The sequence below is a fragment of the Pseudorasbora parva genome, chromosome 6, assembly GCF_024679245.1.
Source record: "Pseudorasbora parva isolate DD20220531a chromosome 6, ASM2467924v1, whole genome shotgun sequence".
NCBI classification, from domain to species: Eukaryota; Metazoa; Chordata; class Actinopteri; order Cypriniformes; family Gobionidae; genus Pseudorasbora; species Pseudorasbora parva.
Genome location: NC_090177.1, coordinates 2,789,983 through 2,809,993, shown reverse-complemented (window position 1 = coordinate 2,809,993; position 20,011 = coordinate 2,789,983). Strand labels below are relative to the sequence as shown.

At 40.4% G+C, this 20,011-nt stretch overlaps 3 protein-coding genes across 5 annotated transcripts in view; all 3 read right to left on the bottom strand.

The window, feature by feature from the left end:
• The window catches only part of syde2 (synapse defective 1, Rho GTPase, homolog 2 (C. elegans)), a 78,614-nt gene extending 76,119 nt beyond the window's left edge, over nt 1-2,495 (bottom strand). Inside the window, exon 1 of the mRNA XM_067445338.1 lies at nt 2,356-2,495. The gene's annotated coding sequence lies outside the window, so the exon portion shown is untranslated. The remainder of the gene's footprint in view (nt 1-2,355) is intronic.
• Nucleotides 2,496-3,963: 1,468 nt separating this feature from the next.
• On the bottom strand, nt 3,964-10,379 carry c6h1orf52 (chromosome 6 C1orf52 homolog). The gene is made up of 3 exons (XM_067445424.1): nt 9,888-10,379; nt 9,103-9,304; nt 3,964-4,927 (listed from the first exon to the last, which is right to left on the bottom strand). The coding sequence occupies exons 1-3, from the start codon at nt 10,164-10,166 to the stop codon at nt 4,776-4,778; spliced, it is 633 nt and encodes a 210-aa protein (XP_067301525.1). The 5' UTR covers nt 10,167-10,379; the 3' UTR covers nt 3,964-4,775.
• Nucleotides 10,380-15,691: 5,312 nt separating this feature from the next.
• Nucleotides 15,692-20,011, bottom strand: part of ddah1 (dimethylarginine dimethylaminohydrolase 1) — a 135,735-nt gene continuing 131,415 nt past the window's right edge. For all 3 annotated transcript variants that reach the window (XM_067445414.1, XM_067445413.1, XM_067445415.1), the window contains exon 6: nt 15,692-15,947. In XM_067445414.1, the coding sequence (XP_067301515.1) occupies nt 15,831-15,947 (117 nt within the window). In that variant the 3' untranslated portion in view covers nt 15,692-15,830. The remainder of the gene's footprint in view (nt 15,948-20,011) is intronic.

Here is a 20,011-nt window from a genome sequence, read left to right as displayed (position 1 = left end):
AACCATAGGTGGCGCTGACACCAAATTGATCTGGTGTGGTCAGTGTTAGGCGACAAATTTTTGTAAGATCTTAGGTCAAACTATTCAGAAGTTTGTACAGCACTTTGGCTAATGTTGTTATTTTGAAAGTGCTTTATAAATAAATGAGATTGAGATTAAACGTACATTTTTTTAATCTGCGTATCTCCTGACCACTAGATGGCGCTGTGCCGAAACTGTGCAGGTACCCTCAGGTCATGATTGTTACGACACACACCAATTTTGGTCAGAATACACTGAACCGTTGCAGAGATATAGCCTCACATCCATTTTGCCTTGTTTTTCGTAGAACTTGTCCTCACCTTAAACGAGAATGATTTGACGAATTGACTTTAATTCAATTGCCAAATTTCATCATCATCCTATGTTCTTTTCATAGGGCAACAATTGACTCTCACTGAGGAGGAATAATAATTATGAAAACTACCAATAACAATAGGGGACATTTGGAGACGCTTTTCAGCAAAACGGTCGAAAGCCAAAACATACAATCACTAGTGATGTGACATAAATGCTTATTAATTTTGAACAATAGGTGGCACTGACACTAAATTGATCTGGTGTGGTCAGAGTTGGACGACAATTTTTTTAATAGTTTTTGTGATATTTTTGGTCAAATGGTTTAGAAGTTATAAGCGAAGAAATTAAAAAAATCTGTGTATCTCCTGACCACTAGATGGCGCTGTGCTGAAACTGTGCAGGTACCCTCAGGTCATGTTTGTCACGACACACACCAATTTTGGTCAGAATTCTCTGAAGCGCTGCAGAGATATAGCCTCACATCCATTATGGAGAGTCGTTAGTAGAATTCGTCCTCACGTTAAACAAAAACGGTTTGACAAATTGACTTGAATTCAATACTTTTGCCAGCAAGGTCTGAGGATGATCTGATTCAATCTTCATGACTGAACTGTAATCAAGTCGTAATGAGCCAAGGATTCACAAGGAAAAAAAATGTTTTTAGACTTTACAGTTCAAAAGTTATCGGACAGTTGGTGGCGCTAGCGGGTTTGGGTTAGAGACTCCAAAATCGCTATGGTTTATGTTCGAACTATACTCTATCAGTGTGCCAGATTTCACAACTTTTACCATGGTTCTACCATAGACTTCCAGAGGAGAAGAAGACTAACGGATACACATTAGCTGCTTGGCCCTTAATGACCAGAGAAGGACAAAATACACAACTCTATTACTTGAGTAAAAGTAAAAGTACTGCTGGTCAAATATTACTCTGTTACGAGTGAAAGTTGTAAAAACAGATTTTTACTGGAGTAAAAGCACAGAAGTATTTGTTTTCAAAAGTACTGAAGTATCAAAAGTAAATTTCCTTTTTTATGTCGCTGCATTATTGTATTATAGTTGTATAAATGCACATTATGCCATCATGGTTTAAGCCAGTCAGTGACGCTCCATCTGACACACTAGCATACGACTAACTTAAACTCATTTAAATACTTGTAGAAAAGTTACAAAGCTCTTTATAAAGCTGCTGTCACTTTAAGGCCGAATGCACGGATCCAATACACTGATACACATCTGATATTCTTACAACTTTACTCTTCTCTTTCTCCCAGGCGTTTAAGTTTGTAACATTTTATAAGACATGCATCAAGTGTATGCCAACTAAAATAATCTTGATTTTTTAAAAACTGAAACATACTTTCAAAGTATGGCTATGAGTACACACACTGCGCTGAGGAACCGTCTTCTTCCATTTTGCTATGAACTGATCATTGTTCAAACAATGCTGGGAAACTTTACATGACCCAATAAGAGCGATTACTGACAGTCTGTCTGCAACAACAGCAACAAAAAAACTTTCAAAGAAGAAAAAAATCATCCCCTGACTTTCAAAGCTGCGACAGAAACGACTTTCGACTTCGAGGACCTTGATAGAAATGTAGTGGAGTAAAAAGGACGATATTTGTCTTTCAAATGTAGTGAAGTTAGAGTCAAAGTTTCAAGAAACAATTAATACTCAAGTAAAGTACAGATACTCAAAAAGTGAACTAAAGTACAGTACTCGAGTAAATGTGCTGAGTTACTGTCCATCTCTGTTAATGATAGGGTGATTTCAGGATGACTGGGACACGTTTCGCCATTGAGATGACTTGGAAAAAGTGTCCCAATCACCCTGAATTCACCCCTATATATAAAAAGTTTGTTCTGGTCCTGAAAAATATAAAACTTCAGCATCAAAACAAGCCGCTGGAATCTCCTGATGTTCACTCAGGCGTGAAGATGAAGAAATGGAGGGGTTTGAGACAAGGCCGGGCACATACCTGCACGCTGGAATTTTATCATCTGCATATTTACCTGTTTTAAGTCCACAGGAGACGACAGAACTGCCTGGAATCCCTCTGATCATTTTAGGCTCCGAGGGGGAAAATTACGGACACTTTTTTTCATCCTTCAGGCTGAGGGAAAACAGATCCAGCTGCAGAGCCAGAGCGAGACGGCCTTCAGCAGTTTATATCATTTACTGACTTCCAAAAGCAATCCAAAATGGCAGCAAGTTGGACGCACGTTATACGTCCCTTGTTTTTTCGTTTGTCTTGCTTTTTGCTTTTTAATCATACTTCTACACTCTACTAGTATGTATGTTTATCGCTGTATTTTTGTATTATTGTATGTTTTTACTGTATTTTACCTGCTTCTTATGCTGCCTCTTGGCCAGGTCGTCATTAGTGTAAATGAGAACCTGCTCTCAGCTGACTTACCTGGTTAAATAAAGGAATTAAATTATTAAATTGCTTCAAACATCACTGTGGTAGAACGCTGGTGCTAATAATACTGAATGATACACAGTCACTTTCATTAAAGAATACCATGGCTGTGCAAGGTCGAAAATCTCGGTATTACCATTATATCACAAGACATTTCTGCATGCTATTAAGATCAAATCTTATTCGGTGTCGCCGCCTAGTGACAGTATAACATCAGTACAAACACGTCCTAAATATAGCCATCACACACAAACCCTAAACCTACCCATATTACACACTCTCTTTCTCTCTCTCTCTCACACACACACACACACACACTAACTAACCACCCTAAACCTACCCATCACACGCACTTATTCTCAGACACACTCGCTTTTACTCTCTCTCTCTCTCACACACACACACGCTCTTACACACACCCACTAACCCTAAACCTACCAATCAGATTCTCACACACTCTCTCAAAGACACACACACACTAACCCTAAACCTACCCATCACACACACTTACACTCACTCGCTTTTACACTCTCTCTCACACACACACACACACTCTCTAACAGACACACTCGCTCTTACACACCCTCTCACACACCCTACCCATCACGCGCACTTATTCTCAGACACACTCGCTTTTACTCTCTCTCTCTCTCTCACACACACACGCTCTTACACACACCCACTAACCCTAAACCTACCAATCAGATTCTCACACACTCTCTCACAGACACACACACACTAACCCTAAACCTACCCATCACACACACTTACACTCACTCGCTTTTACACTCTCCCTCTCACACACACACACTCTCTAACAGACACACTCGCTCTTACACACCCTCTCACACACCCTACCCATCTCACACACACACACACACAAACCCTAAACCTACTCATCACACGCACTTACTCTCACACACACTCGCTTTTACGCTCTCTCTCTCTCACACACGCTCTTGCACACGCACACGCACACCCACTAACCCTAAACCTACCAATCAGATTCTCAAACACTCACCCTCACAGACACACACACACACACACACACTAACCCTAAACCTACCCATCACACACTTACTCTCACACACACACACACTCGCTTTTACACACTCTCTCTCTCTCTCTCACTCACACACACACACACACACACACACACACACACACACACACACACAAGAAATACACAAACAGAGACTCAGAGAGAAGGATTTTATCCATTTGAGAAGCTACAAATCATTGGAAACATAGAAGCATCAAACCAAAATAACCAATGGCGAATGTTCTTTACAAGCTAGAAATGTACAGAGGAAAATACACTGACGACCAAAACACGAACACATCATTAAAGGGTTAGTTCAGCCAAAAATGAACTGTCTGTCATTAACTCCTCCCCCTAATGTCGTTCCACACCCGTAAGACCTCCGTTCATCTTCACACACAGTTTAAGATATTTTATATTTAGCGTAATTGATTATAATCAGCGTATTGATTCATGATTCGGATCGCCAATGTCCGAATGATCCAATGATCAGAATCATGAATCAATACGCTGATTCATAACCATTCTAATCTTTATTTGAGGATTGAACACAATCCCGGAAGAGAAGCCAATGCTGAATAAAGTCGTAGTTTTTGTTATTTTTGGACCCAAATGTATTTTGGATGCTTCAAGAGACTCTAATTAACCCACTGATGTCTCATATGGACTACTGTGATGATGTTTTTATTCCCTTTCTGGACATGGACAGTATAGTGTGCATACACTTGCATACGCTCTCGGACTAAATATAAAATATCTTAAACTGTGTGTGAAGATGAACGGAGGTCTTACGGGTGTGGAACGACATTAGGGGGAGGAGCTAATGACAGACATTTCATTTTTGGGTGAACTGACCCTTTAAAGCAAGCGGTCCGGAATGGCCCTTCACACACCGCCACACATTTACACGTCCCAGACTCTAGGTTTCCTCCACAGGCCGATCCTGACAGGGACAGATTAAAATAAGCTCAGTCGACACACTGCCGGAGGATCCGCTTCTCCTCCTCCACAAAGTTCTTATCTGACGTGGCCTGCCCGATGTCCCGCTTCCTCTTCTCCTTCTGCTGAAAGGTTTCCACGTGACGTCTCTTAGCAGACTTCTTCAGCGCTTCATCCTCATCTGAGGGGATAAAGATGACACACACTTTAATAGATGGATTGATGGATAAATACATGCCAGATAGACAGACGGATGAACGGTTAAATACATGATGGATAGATATAGACAGATGGATGGATGGATAGTAGATATAGATGGATGGATGAATGAAAGTAGATAGATGGATAGGTAGATACATATAGATGAATGGAGATATAGATAGATGGATGGAGAGATATGGATGGACGGAGATATAGATGAATGGATGGAGAGATATAAATGGATGGATGAGAGATATGGATGGATGGATGAGAGATATGGATGAGAGATATGGATGGATGGAGATATAGATGAATGGATGGAGAGATATGGATGGATGGAGATATAGATGGATGGATGGAGAGATATAGATTGATGGAGAGATACAGATGGATGGATGAGAGATATGGATGGATGAGAGATATGGATGGATGGATGAGAGATATAGAAAGATGGATGGAGAGATATAGATGGATGGAGAGATATAGATGGATGGATGAGAGATATGGATGGATGGGTGGGTGGATAAATGAGAGATATGGATGACGGATGAGAGATATGGATGGATATAGATGGATGGATGACAGATAGATGGATGATATATATAGATGGATGGATTATAGATATAGATTGATGGATAGAGAGATATAGATGGATGGATAATGGATGACGGATATATGGATGATAGATATAGATGGATGGATGATATATATAGATGATGGATGGATGATATAGATGGATGGAGGATAGATATAGATAGATGGGTGGATGGGATGGAGGATAGATATAGATGGATGGATGGATAGAGATATAGATGGATGGATGGATAGAGATATAGATGGATGGATAATGGATGACAGATAGATGGATGATATATAGATGGATGATAAAGATGGATGGATGACAGATATAGATAGATGGATATATAGATGATGGATGGATGATATAAACGATGGATATAGATGATGGATGGATAGAGAGATATAGATGGATGGATAGAGAGATATAGATGAAGGGATAGAGAGATATAGATGGATGGATAATGGATGTCAGATAGATGGATGATAGATATAGATGGATGGATAATGGATGACAGATATAGATGGATGGATGATATAGATAGATGGATAGATATAGATGGATGAAGAGATAAAGATGGATGGATGGATAGATATAGATGGATGAATAGATAGATGGATAGATGGACAGATAGATGGATGATAGATAGACGGACCGATAGATGGATGATAGATAGACGGACCGATAGATGGATGATAGATAGACGGACCGATAGATGGATGGATAGACGGACCGATAGATGGATGGATGGATAGACGGACCGATAGATGGATGGATGGATAGACGGACCGATAGATGGATGGATAGACGGACAGATAGATGGATGATAGATAGAGGGACCGATAGATGGATGATAGATAGACGGACCGATAGATGGATGATAGACAGACGGACCGATAGATGGATGATAGACAGACGGACCGATAGATGGATGATAGATAGACGGACCGATAGATGGATGGATAGACGGACCGATAGATGGAAGGATAGATGGACGGACCGATAGATGGATGGATAGATGGACGGACCGATAGATGGATGGATAGATGGACGGACCGATAGATGGATGGATATATGGACGGACCGATAGATGGATAGACGGACGGACCGATAGATGGATGGATAGACAGACCGATAGATGGATGGATAGACGGACGGACCGATAGATGGATGGATAGACGGACGGACCGATAGATGGATGGATAGATGGACGGACCGATAGTTGGATGGATAGACAGACCGATAGATGGATGGATAGATGGACGGACCGATAGATGGATGGATAGACGGACAGATAGATGGATGGCTAGATGGACCGATAGATGGATGATAGATAGACGGACCGATAGATGGATGAATGATAGACAGACCGATAGATGGATGGATAGATGGACGGACCGATAGATGGATGGCTAGACGGACAGATAGATGGATGGATGGATAGACGGCACGATAGATGGATGATAGATAGACGGACCGATAGATGGATGGATAGATGGACGGACCGATAGATGGATGGATAGAAGGACAGATAGATGGATGGATAGATGGACGGACCGATAGATGGATGGATAGATGGACGGACCGATAAATGGATGGATAGATGGACAGACCGATAGATGGATGGATAGATGGACGGACCGATAGATGGATGGATAGATGGACGGACCGATAGATGGATGATAGATAGACGGACCGATAGATGGATGGATAGATGGACGGACCGATAGATGGATGATAGATAGACGGACCGATAGATGGATGGATAGACAGACCGATAGATGGATGGATAGATGGACGGACCGATAGATGGATGGATAGACGGACAGATAGATGGATGGCTAGATGGACCGATAGATGGATGATAGATAGACGGACCGATAGATGGATGATAGATAGACGGACCGATAGATGGACGGACCGATAGATGGATGGATAGACGGACAGATAGATGGATGGATGGATAGATGGCACGATAGATGGATGATAGATAGACGGACCGATAGATGGATGGATAGATGGACGGACCGATAGATGGATGGATAGACGGACAGATAGATGGATGGATAGATGGACGGACCGATAGATGGATGGATAGATGGACGGACCGATAGATGGATGGATAGATGGACAGACCGATAGATGGATGGATAGATGGACGGACCGATAGATGGATGGATAGATGGACGGACCGATAGATGGATGATAGATAGACGGACCGATAGATGGATGATAGATAGACGGACCGATAGATGGATGGATAGACGGACCGATAGATGGATAGATAGACGGACAGATAGATGGATGGATAGACGGACCGATAGATGGATGGATAGACGGACCGATAGATGGATGATAGATAGACGGACCGATAGATGGATGGATAGACGGACAGATAGATGGAAGTATAGATGGACGGACCGATAGATGGATGGATAGATAGACGGACCGATAGATGGATGATAGATAGACGGACCGATAGATGGATGATAGATAGACGGACCGATAGATGGATGATAGATAGACGGACCGATAGATGGATGATAGATAGACGGACCGATAGATGGATGGATAGACAGACAGATAGATGGATGGATAGATGGACGGACCGATAGATGGATGGATAGACAGACCGATAGATGGATGATAGATAGACGGACCGATAGATGGATGGATAGACGGACCGATAGATGGATGGATAGACGGACAGATAGATGGAAGTATAGATGGACGGACCGATAGACGGACCGATAGATGGATGATAGATAGACGGACCGATAGATGGATGATAGATAGACGGACCGATAGATGGATGGATAGACGGACCGATAGATGGATGATAGATAGACGGACCGATAGATGGATGATAGATAGACGGACCGATAGATGGATGGATAGACGGACCGATAGATGGATGGATAGACGGACAGATAGATGGAAGTATAGATGGACGGACCGATAGACGGACCGATAGATGGATGATAGATAGACGGACCGATAGATGGATGGATAGACGGACAGATAGATGGAAGTATAGATGGACGGACCGATAGACAGACCGATAGATGGATGATAGATAGACGGACCGATAGATGGATGGATAGACGGACCGATAGATGGATGGATAGACGGACAGATAGATGGAAGTATAGATGGACGGACCGATAGACGGACCGATAGATGGATGATAGATAGACGGACCGATAGATGGATGATAGATAGACGGACCGATAGACGGACAGATAGACGGACCGATAGATGGATGATAGATAGACGGACCGATAGATGGATGATAGATAGACGGACCGATAGATGGATGATAGATAGACGGACCGATAGATGGATGGATAGACGGACCGATAGATGGATGGATAGACGGACCGATAGATGGATGATAGATAGACGGACCGATAGATGGATGATAGATAGACAGACCGATAGATGGATGGATAGACGGACCGATAGATGGATGGATGGATGGATAGACGGACCGATAGATGGATGGATAGACGAACAGATAGATGGATGGATAGACGGACAGATAGAAGGATGGATAGATATATAGACGTTGTGGTTACCAGAGTCCGGCTCCTGTGGCTCCTCCCCCTCAGGCAGGAAGTGGGCTCGCTGAGGGGCGTCGTCTCCGTTGTCCTCGTACACATTGGACCATTTGATGGCCATGTCCATCCCATCTGGAGCTCCTTTCTTCTTCTCCTCCGTCACGTACGTCTGTGGCGGAGGAACGGCGTTGTTCTTCCACATCTTAAACTCCTTCGGCGGCTGAAACATTCCAGAGTTTTACCGTTAAACGACAAGAGGCTTCCCAATTAAATCAGATTGAAAGATCTCACTCAAGTGGCCAAATGTTACGGCAAACAACAAATGTTTGTAAAGCGCCGATTCCTGGAATTATTCAGGAATAACACCATAAATTACATTATTTTTTATTAAATACTTTGATGCAATTAATCAATTTGACAGCACTAAATTATATATTAATTTACTTTATTAATATTTTATAACTTTGTTTTAATATTATTTAATAATCGCATTAATCTGATGTTTTTTGCCTGAGTGTTCCTTACACCCTCGAAGGATGCAAGATACCGACAAAGCTCAAACTTAAATTGTATAAAATTAGGTATATTTTTTTGCCCATCGACATTTATTAATGTGATATTTTCCTAAAATAATAAACATTGTATATATAGTCGGTGATGACGTCAGTGACGTCTGATCAAGAGAAATTTAAAGGGCGAATAAATTAAATTAATGTTCAGTTAATTAGCACAATATAATGTCAATATAAATATCTTAAAAGACACCTTTAATATAATGTAATGATACTGAGTGTCAGACTGACCTCTTCTGGCGCTTTGACGGTTCTTCTGTCCCAGTCGATGACTTTATTCAGCGGGTTGTAGAGGAACGCGGGTTTGCTGACGGATCGGAACAGATCGTCGGGTTTCGGCAGCGGTTCGGCGGCTCGTTTGCGGCTCTGCGCGTCGGTTGAACCGGACGGTTCCGCTTCGACACGGCTCTTCTTACTAGACTCATGACTGTCCGAATCACTGCTGCTGTCGCTCAGGTCATCATAACCCATGAAGAAATTACGGCCCTCGGGTTTCTTCTCATCGCTCATGGTGGATGAAGATGCGAAAGCCCGTCGGATTCAATGATTTAGGGTTTATTCGGAACCGCAGATCAATAACAACTAAACAACGGCCGCCATGTTGAACTCGGCGCGCGCTGATGATGTAAACGCGGGGCGGTGTTGTACACAGAATAAAAGGAGCACAGAATTCAATCACAAAAATAAGAGAAAACAGACCGTGATCATGTTTCAATTTAACAATGTATTTTCAAAATCAAGTATCTGGATTCAGATCGCGGTTGATGTAAATTGTTTGTCACGTGTTACCAGTTACATTTCACAGCGCTTGACCAATCACAGCCGTTTGTGATTACTGGAAAAAGGCATTTTAAAATAATCTTTCTATCTAGCTATCAAAATATAGGCTATGTAACACTGACAACACTTCAAATGTAATGTCTTTAAGAAGAACTCGTGGTTATCTTCAGAACTCGATAGATGTTTTTAAAAAATTATTATTAAGACTCCAACATTTCTAAATGCTCCTCCGAGACTTTTCAAGCTACATCTTTAGACTTTTGCTATATCTTTTCATACTAGTCTGACTTATGGTTTTCCTAAAAAAGACGATCAAATCTCCCATAGGCTTTACTGTATTCAAATGAGCCAAGACTGTTCAAACACCAACTGTCAAAATTCAAATTTTGACAGTTGGAGAAGCTCATTAGACCGCATTAGCTGCCATTCTATATGTACTATTTGTAATCCACTGAGACGCACTTAAAAGTCCATTCTATCTATCTATCTATCTATCTATCTATCTATCTATCTATCTATCTATCTATCTATCTATCTATCTATCTATCTATCTATCTATCTATCTATCTATCTATCTATCTATCTATCTATCTATCTATCTATCTATCTATCTATCTATCTATCTATCTATCTATCTATCTATCTATCTATCTATCTATCTATCTATCTATCTATCTATCTATCTATCTATCTATCTATCCCAGAACATGGCAACCACCCATAATAGCATCAAAACTACCAAACTAAAACTTCAAATTTTTAAATCTATTTCAAACTTTCTGTCAAGGCTTTTTCAAGCTAACTAAAGTTTGTCTAAAGTTTTTATCTAGTTCAATGCTATATTTTGATTCTGTCCGTACTTTGGTTTTATCCGGTTTTATCCTGCAGTGGAAAGAAATGAGCAGCAGATGGTGACCATCTCCACATCTGCAACAAAACACACGACACACATTCATTCACAAGCTGCTTTATTTAACAAACCTAACAAAACCATTACAAAAGCACAGTGTTAAAGGGCTCATGGCACATAAAAGTCTCACAAAAGTCCTGAGTCAAATCTATCAAACACTCCCAAACAAAACAAAACTTACTGACGGGCTAGTCCAGAAAACTAATATGACAGACTCCCACTGTCTTCTTTTGGATAGATTTCTGTGGAAGACCACTCCAACCACATGAGAAACAAAAACTATGCTTTGCAAATCATAAATATGACAAAGAGTCCTATTTCTGAGATGAAGAGTCAAAATGACACACAAAGTCATAATTATGAGATGAAAATGACTTGAAAAGCCAAAATGACAACATCCTAAGTCTGAGTGACATAACAAGGAAAATTATGACGTACTAAGCCAAAATTGATAAAACTTTGAATTTATGACTTCACATCATAATTATGATATAAAGAGACAATTATAGCAACCGTAATTTTGAATTTTAAGCTCGTATTGTTGTATTTTAAACTAGTATGCAATAATTGTGACCTAGTATGTAAATTTCAATTTGTCATAAATGACAGAAAAGTAAAAATTATGACACACTTAAGTCATAATTATGAGACGAAAATTATGACAAATTCAAAATGATGACATGGCCTACTGAGTCAAAGTGACTAAAAAAAAAAAATCGTAATTTTGATATAAAGTCAATTAGGCCAATAGTAATCATATTTTTGACTTTTTAATCTAGTATGAAAGTTGTAATTTTAACTTTTTTGACAAAAGGTAAAAAAAAAAAAAAAGCATGATTGTGTGTGTGTGTGTGCATGTTTTTGTGAAATATCAGGACACAAATGTGTGTAATGCCATGGGTATGACACAGGTATTACAGGAGAGGGTGAAATATGAGGACATTACCCATGTCCCCACTTTTCAAAAGGCTTATAAATCACACAGGAGGAGTTTTTATGAGAAAGTAAAAATGCAGAATGTTTCCTGTGATGGGTAGGTTTAGGAGCTGTGTGTGTGTGTGTGTGTGTGTGTGTGTGTGTGTGTGTTGGATAGGTTTAGGGGCAGTGTAGGGCGGGGGATAGAAAATACGTTTTGTACAGTATAAAAACCTATGGAATTACACCTAATGTCCCCATATTTCACAAAAACAAACGTGTGTGTGTGTGTGTGTTTGAAATGATAAGAGATGGTTTCTTTTTAGGACGATGACAGATTTCAGCAGATGGTAACGGGGAGTTGAACAGGAGTTCGCGCGGGATTCTTTCTGGATGAGCAATATTACTATCTGAACTAGTAAACTACGCTTTTTTTATGATGGTGATATCATTCACTTTTAGTTGGAATCGTTATTACGACCGGCTGAGATAACGTCAGAATATATTTTACAAGTGTCTTTTCTGGCAGAGAAATAACCTTAGCGTATTTTGCAATGCCTCCAGGAGATAAAGAATGAGACATCGTCGAGGAGTATTTAAATTTTAATAAAGGCGGCAAAGTGTTTAACGGTCGTCGACGTCGAAGTGTTATTAATTCAACTGTAAATCCAGTTTGATGGGCGCTGGCCCGTGTCTCTAGGCTTTAAACCTCTTCAGCAGGAGAAATAAACTGATGAATTAAGACAGTCTAAATGTATCTCTTCAGTTCGGCGAGTCCAAAAACACGACGTAAACAACGGGCTAAACGTAGCTAATTGTCACGCACATAAAATTCCAGCAGAAACACAATAACTCTTTACCTCTGGTGTATTTAATATATCAGAGCATGAAAACATACTTACAGGAGAGGGTCAAGGAAACCTGAACCCGTACGATCCAAATCAGACTAAACTGTTCAAATAAGTTAATGCTGCCTTCACGTGCTATCGGAATGATCGTAAATACGATTTCCTGAGGTAAAAATTGCTCATGAACGCCCTCAGATGTTGTGTTTACCACTGGGAAGTTCGGAAATAATTTTGATACCCAAAAGTTCCCAAGATGGCCGTGGCACAACCGTTTAAAATTGTGGATGGGAGACGAATTTCTGTGGCAGGTGATTTTTTTGTTTGTTTTTCCCGCAACAGTTTCATTGTCTTGTATTTAAAGTAGTACATATTTACATAAATTAGGCTAATAATCATTTGAAGCATATTGTGTATTTTAAACACATCGAAAATCGCAGTTGCGTAATGTGGTAAAAGTAGCTATACAATAGGATCATGTAGGGCTGAAAACTATTACCATTTTAGGAAATGACTGAAATGGTTATAGTGTTAAAATAACCTTTTCCAAAGACGCACAAAAGTATGAACCTGGTGTCCTCCATTCTTTGCGACAACAAAGCGCCTGAACACAACAAGCTCGTAATCCCGACTTCTGTGGGAAGTAGGAAACCTCCGATAGCACGTGAAGGCAGTGTAAGTCCTTCTGGGAAGTTTGTACTGGGAAGTTGATCGTGTTTCCAACGTCAGCTGCGTTCAAGTCACGTTCATCGAGGAACATGGCGATGGACATTCTTTTAACTACCACTACTTCCAGAAAATGAAGAACAAATGCCTATTAGGTGTGTTTTGATTTTTAACATTTGTATTAATTCGTGAAGCCATGGTACATGTTATCGTTATGATAATCTATTTTGTGCAGGGAATTCGCATAGCTACTTTTGCAGTAAATAATAAAGCCTGACAATGTCATGGTTAAATATTGTGGTGTTCCGGCACGTTTCTCGTAGCCTAGAAATCTAGACGCACCCTAGCGGGAGCAAATTTAATCTGCCCGCAAGTGTCGTCTAGGAACTCTCAATACCTATCTGAGCTGTATTCCTCACAATCTGGATGGGCCAATCACATCGTGTATAGAGTCGGTGGGCGGGGCCATAATGACAACGGCCGAGTTGCGTTTGCGTGCTTCTAGTAAACACAGAAACTGGCGAACGGCGGCGGTCTGTCGAATCAACTTTGACCGCGACTCTGGAAGACTTGAGTTAAGCTTTTCTCTGAGAAAAGGAAAAAGAACGGCACTGAAGTCATTCTGAAAAAGGGAAGATGTGTTCGGAGTTTAGCCGACCGGATACGGCGAATGTTTAATCAGTCAGCGAGCTCTGCTTCACCTTCGTTGCTCTGGTTGGTGTAGCGCTATCCTATCGCGTGCAGAGGGAGTTTGAAAGACAACCGTTTATCCGCCCCTCAGATTGAGCTGTCAATGGAGAGTTTCCAGACCAAACATCTTGTTGTGGGTCAGGCTTGTCAGGCTAGGTTTCTCGCTGACACGCCCATAAATCGGTGCTTTAAGAAAATCCCGTATCTTTTCGACATGACTTGAGTGCACCATAAAATCGGTCTCAGCAGCGAACAAAAATATGTTTCGCAAATATTATGGAAACGATATTTGTATCATTCTAAACATTAAGGTAACGTTACGTTTGAATGTTCTTTGAACGTTCTGAAACAACTCGTGACTTAAAAAAACAAAAAATGAATGAACACTGAATAGCCCACTGTTTAGTAATGTTTTTGTGCAAACGTTTTGAGAACGTTATTAAAGCCCAAAAAACTTTGAACAAACGTTCTACTAACGTTACCATTTGTTTATAACGTTACCAGAACATTCCCTGTTGTCACGTTTATGTCCATCCTGAAATGTTTACATGATTAGAACAAGCGTCCCAAATCATAGTACAGTGCTTGCTCCTTCACCTTACATTACCCAGAAGTCATTGCCCCGGATCGTTTTTACAGTTGAAGTAATGCAAGTGAAGGTTATGGCTTAGTACTTTATATCTCCATGGAATAACTGCAATATGGTATCCCACAATGCAATGGTTGACTTCTTCACTTCAGTGTTTTTGTTGCTTCATTTACTCAGTAAAAGCACTTCACTATGGCTTGTTTCATCACATCGTGCAGTGCGCCTTGTAAAGAGCGCTGGAAATACAGCTCTAATGCTCTATATATAAACTTGTTTATGAATGCAATGCTTTGTCATCTGTGTGGCTCAGTGATTTCGGAGTGATTTAAGCAGTTTACAGAGACACTTTGAGGTCTGAGGTTTAGATGAGTGGATTTTTTAATCAGGCAAATTAGACTGATCTAGTTTTAACTCACTGACACAGACACACACGCTTACTCGCTCGCACACTCACACGCTCAATCGCTTACACACACTCACTCACACACTCACTCACACACTCACTCACACACACGCACGCACGCACGCACGCACGCACGCACGCACGCACGCACGCACGCACGCACGCACACACACATACACACACACACTCACTCACTCACTCGGTGGTCGATTAAACAGACATTCTAAAGAGAGTTAATCAAATTAAATGTACTTTAGTTAGAAAAATTGAATAACAGCAGGTTTGAAATTATGTTTTCATATCTATGTTGTTGAAAAACTAGTAGAAAACGTCAGCTCCTCGTATCTACAGTGAGTGTGAATGGCGTCGGCCTGTTTCAGGCGCTGTTGTTCTTGCAGACGAGCACCGAGCAGCAGGTCAGAGCGCCGTCCACCTTTACTTTCTCCTGATTGGACACTGGGATGAGCATGTGATCCTTCAGCTTCTCAAACACCTGCAGGAGGACACACACACACACAAACACACACAAACACACAAACAAACACACACACACACACACACACACATCAAATTCCAAACCTGCTGTTACGCTTATCATATTAACCAATAAATGCTCCAATGTGTGTAATTCTTTAAATCAGACTGATCAGCTGACAGTTGAATAACACTGATGATCTCTTCATCACGGCTCCTGTTAGTGGGTGGGATATATTAGGCAGCAAGTGAACATTTAGTCCTCAGAGTTGATGTGTGTGGAGCAGGAGAAATGGGCAAGCGTAAGGATTTGAGCGAGTTTGGCCAGATTGTGACGGCTAGACGACTGGGTCAGAGCATCTCCAAAACTGCAGCTCTTGTGGGCTGTTCCCGGTCTGCAGTGGTCAGTATCTATCAAAAGTGCTCCAAGGAAGGACCAGTGGAGAACCGGCCACAGGGTCATGGGCGGCCAAGGCTCATTGATGCACGTGGGGAGCGAAGGCTGGCCCGTGGGGTCCGATCAAACAGACGAGCTACTGGAGCTCAAACTGCTCCACAAGTTAATGCTATTGTCTAGGAGTCCATGCCTCGACGGGTCTGGGCCGTTTTGGCAGCAAAAGGGGGACCAACACAACATTAGGTCATAATGTTATGCCTGATCAGTGTATGATTCTGTAAACAAAGCTTTAATATAAATGCTTTAATAAATATAAACTTATCACTGAATACAACTTTTCTGAGCACATATTGTCTTATTTTCTAAATAAATATATTAGACATTTTCTAAATCAAAATTTTATACACACACACACACACACACACACACACACGCACGCACGCACACAATAAATAATGATATTAAAATTATAATAAACATATTTTCATAAATCTGAAATATTTATATAGAAATACATAAATTATATGAATGTGAAATATTATAGTTAACAGAATAGAATGAAATAAATTATTATTATTATTATTAAACAAATTTTTTTTTGCCGCATTAATGAATAATTCATATAGTTAAATATATTTTGTGCTTTTAGTGTAACTGCTGTTTCAAATATTTACTTCCATTTATTCATATAAAATGAGTTGAAATGTGTGTGTGTGTGTGTGTGTGTGTGTGTGTGTGTGTATATATATATATATATATATACACATACATATATATGCAATAAATGTTTATTAATATATGTTCTGTTTATTAATAAATAATCTTATAATTGTATTTATTTTTTGAATTTTCAGAATGTTTATGGGGTTTATTTGCTGTAATTCATATGATAAATATAAATATACCAAACATAGCAATATAAAAATACTGTACTTTAATAAATATAAATCCAATATAGTGTTAAATAAATTAACGAATAAAAGTTACAGTTTTTATAGATAAATATAAATGATATATTATTTCACAAACAGTTTTCTGCATTTTACTGAAACGCAGTGCACCTGGAATATTCCCTAAACGCTTGAGATGTTGTAGATGTGTTTGGTTGAAGTTAAACTGGAGAAATAAACACGAGTCGGTGTTGTGATTGGGTTTGGTGTCGTACATCTCCAGGAACGCGCAGCTGTGTTAAACTCAAGACATTACACCATCTGAAAGAAGCCTCATAAAGAATTGTGTCATTTTATGGAGGATCTCCAGAAGCCCATCCGTGTTTTCCTAAGAGTCCTCCAGCTCTCTCTGCCGAGCTCTTCCTCTGGCCTGAGATCAGTTCCCTGCACAAAATGCTCTTCTTATTTAGTATTTTTTGTCTTGTTTCCAGCCCAAATATCTAAAAATTCTTAAATCAAGATGCATTTACTAGATAAGTAAAATGACATGAGATATTTGTTCTTGTTTTGTTGATAATTAAATCTAAATAAAGTGAGTTTTTGCTTAAAACAGGCAAAATGATCTGCCAACGGGGTGAGAAATAATCTTATTTCTGTTTCGGACGGAAACAAGAAACAAGATTTCAATCAGCGGTGTTGTCAGAAACTGCTGAATGTAACTAATAAAGTAACTTGTAATCTTACTTAGTTACTTTTAAAATCAAGTAATCTGTAAATTAACGAAGTTACTTTTTAAAGGAGTAATGAGTAATCAGATTACCTTTTCAAAGTAACTGTGGCAACACTGGTTAGTACTAAGGCCATGTGTCCACCAAAGCGGTTTTTCACGCTGCTGGCTGGCGTTTTCAATCGTTTGCATAAGAAGCTCAGCGTTTTTAGAGCGCCTGGAGCATCAGCGTTAGTTACTAGTCTCCGAGAGTTGAAGAATGTTCAGCTTTGAGTAAAACGCAGCGCTCATCACTGTCAATTTTCACCCAGCCGTACGGGCTCGAACGGTATGGATTTTTTTTTTTTTACCGCGGTTGAAAAGCGAGAAATTCCCGCGGTTCAGCGGTAAACTGCTTTTAAACCCGTTATATAAAAAGAAAAGAAAAAAAGACGTGCAACAGGTATAACTAATGCATATATGCTATTTTAAATACTGTACTGTATTCCAGATATACATATATAGCGCAAACATCCATTTGCATGCGTGTTTATTTTCCGTCAGTGAAACAGCACATAGCCTACAGCCTGTAAAACATTTAAATTATTATAAGCAAATAATGGTAATCTTAAGAATATAAGAAAATAAAATATTTGTTTAAAAAATATTGTTTTATAACCTATTGTCCTGCAAAGATGCGTCATGCCGGCGCTTTGAGATAAATGTGGGACACGAGCTGGATAGACGCCTCGAATATCTTCGTCTTTATGTTTTCTCCTGATGTTGTAAAACGTCTGAAGAGAGAATTTTATCTTCCACAGGGTCAACACATTTAGGCTATGTTTGATTATTCACTGCTAGAGAAAGCGAAAGTAAAACCGCTGGGTGCACGTGAACTGCGCTATTCAAATAAACTTGACGCGCCTCAAGTCTAACAAGCACAAACTGTGTTAAATCATTTTTCGTCCTACAGTGTTTTTCTACTTTACCACAGTAAGATGTGAACGGGTGTAAAAGACTTAAGCAAACGAAAGGAAGAAACGTTTATAATTCCCTGCAAAAATGAGTGCGCCGCGAGTGAAGAAACGAGATGTCCCGTGGGATAAAAAGAACTAACGTTAGGCCTATTGTTAAAATTCACGGAAATCGAAATATCGGATGACCAGATTGCAAAACAGAATTAAAAAGCTGGCAAATCTTAAATTGTGCTCAGCCTCCCTCCCTCATTCGGCAGGAGTCCAGAGCCGGTTTTCATGGCTGCGATGCTGCAAATTTAATTCCTTTAAAAGCTTTGTGCTTCACCCCTGTGGTAAAAATCACGTAAAACTGCGTTCGCATAAAAAAACACTAGGTAAATATTACAGTTCGTTATTATAGTTTTAATTAAGTAGAAAATAGTATGAAAGGAGATATTAAAAAAAACAGCATTAACTTGTGGAGCAGTTTGAGCTCCAGTAGCTCGTGTGTTTGATCGGACCCCACGGGCCAGCCTTCGCTCCCCACGTGCATCAATGAGCCTTGGCCGCCCATGACCCTGTGGCCGGTTCTCCACTGGTCCTCTTGGAGCACTTTTGATAGATACTGACCACTGCAGACCGGGAACAGCCCACAAGAGCTGCAGTTTTGGAGATGCTTTGACCCAGTCGTCTAGCCGTCACAATCTGGCCAAACTCGCTCAAATCCTTACGCTTGCCCATTTCTCCTGCTTCACACACATCAACTCTGAGGACTAAATGTTCACTTGCTGCCTAATATATCCCACCCACTAACAGGAGCCGTGAGGAAGAGATCATCAGTGTTATTCACTTCACCGGTCATTTAAGCCCCGTTTCCACCGCAGGAACTTTGGGTGGTACTCGGTGTGTTTCGACCGCAGGGTCTAAATGAAGTTCCGGGTAAATATTTCCCCCTCCAAACGGCCCTGCTCGCTAGGTAGTACTTTTTCAAAGTTCAGGAACTTTCGAGGGCGGGACTTGGGCGCTGAACGTGCTGATTGGTTGAGCTCACGCAGCATTTTATTTCAACCGGCATTTTTAAAAGTCTTTTGCGAGGTTCGGTCTGCGTTCAGTAAATATCAGTCTTGCTCTCAG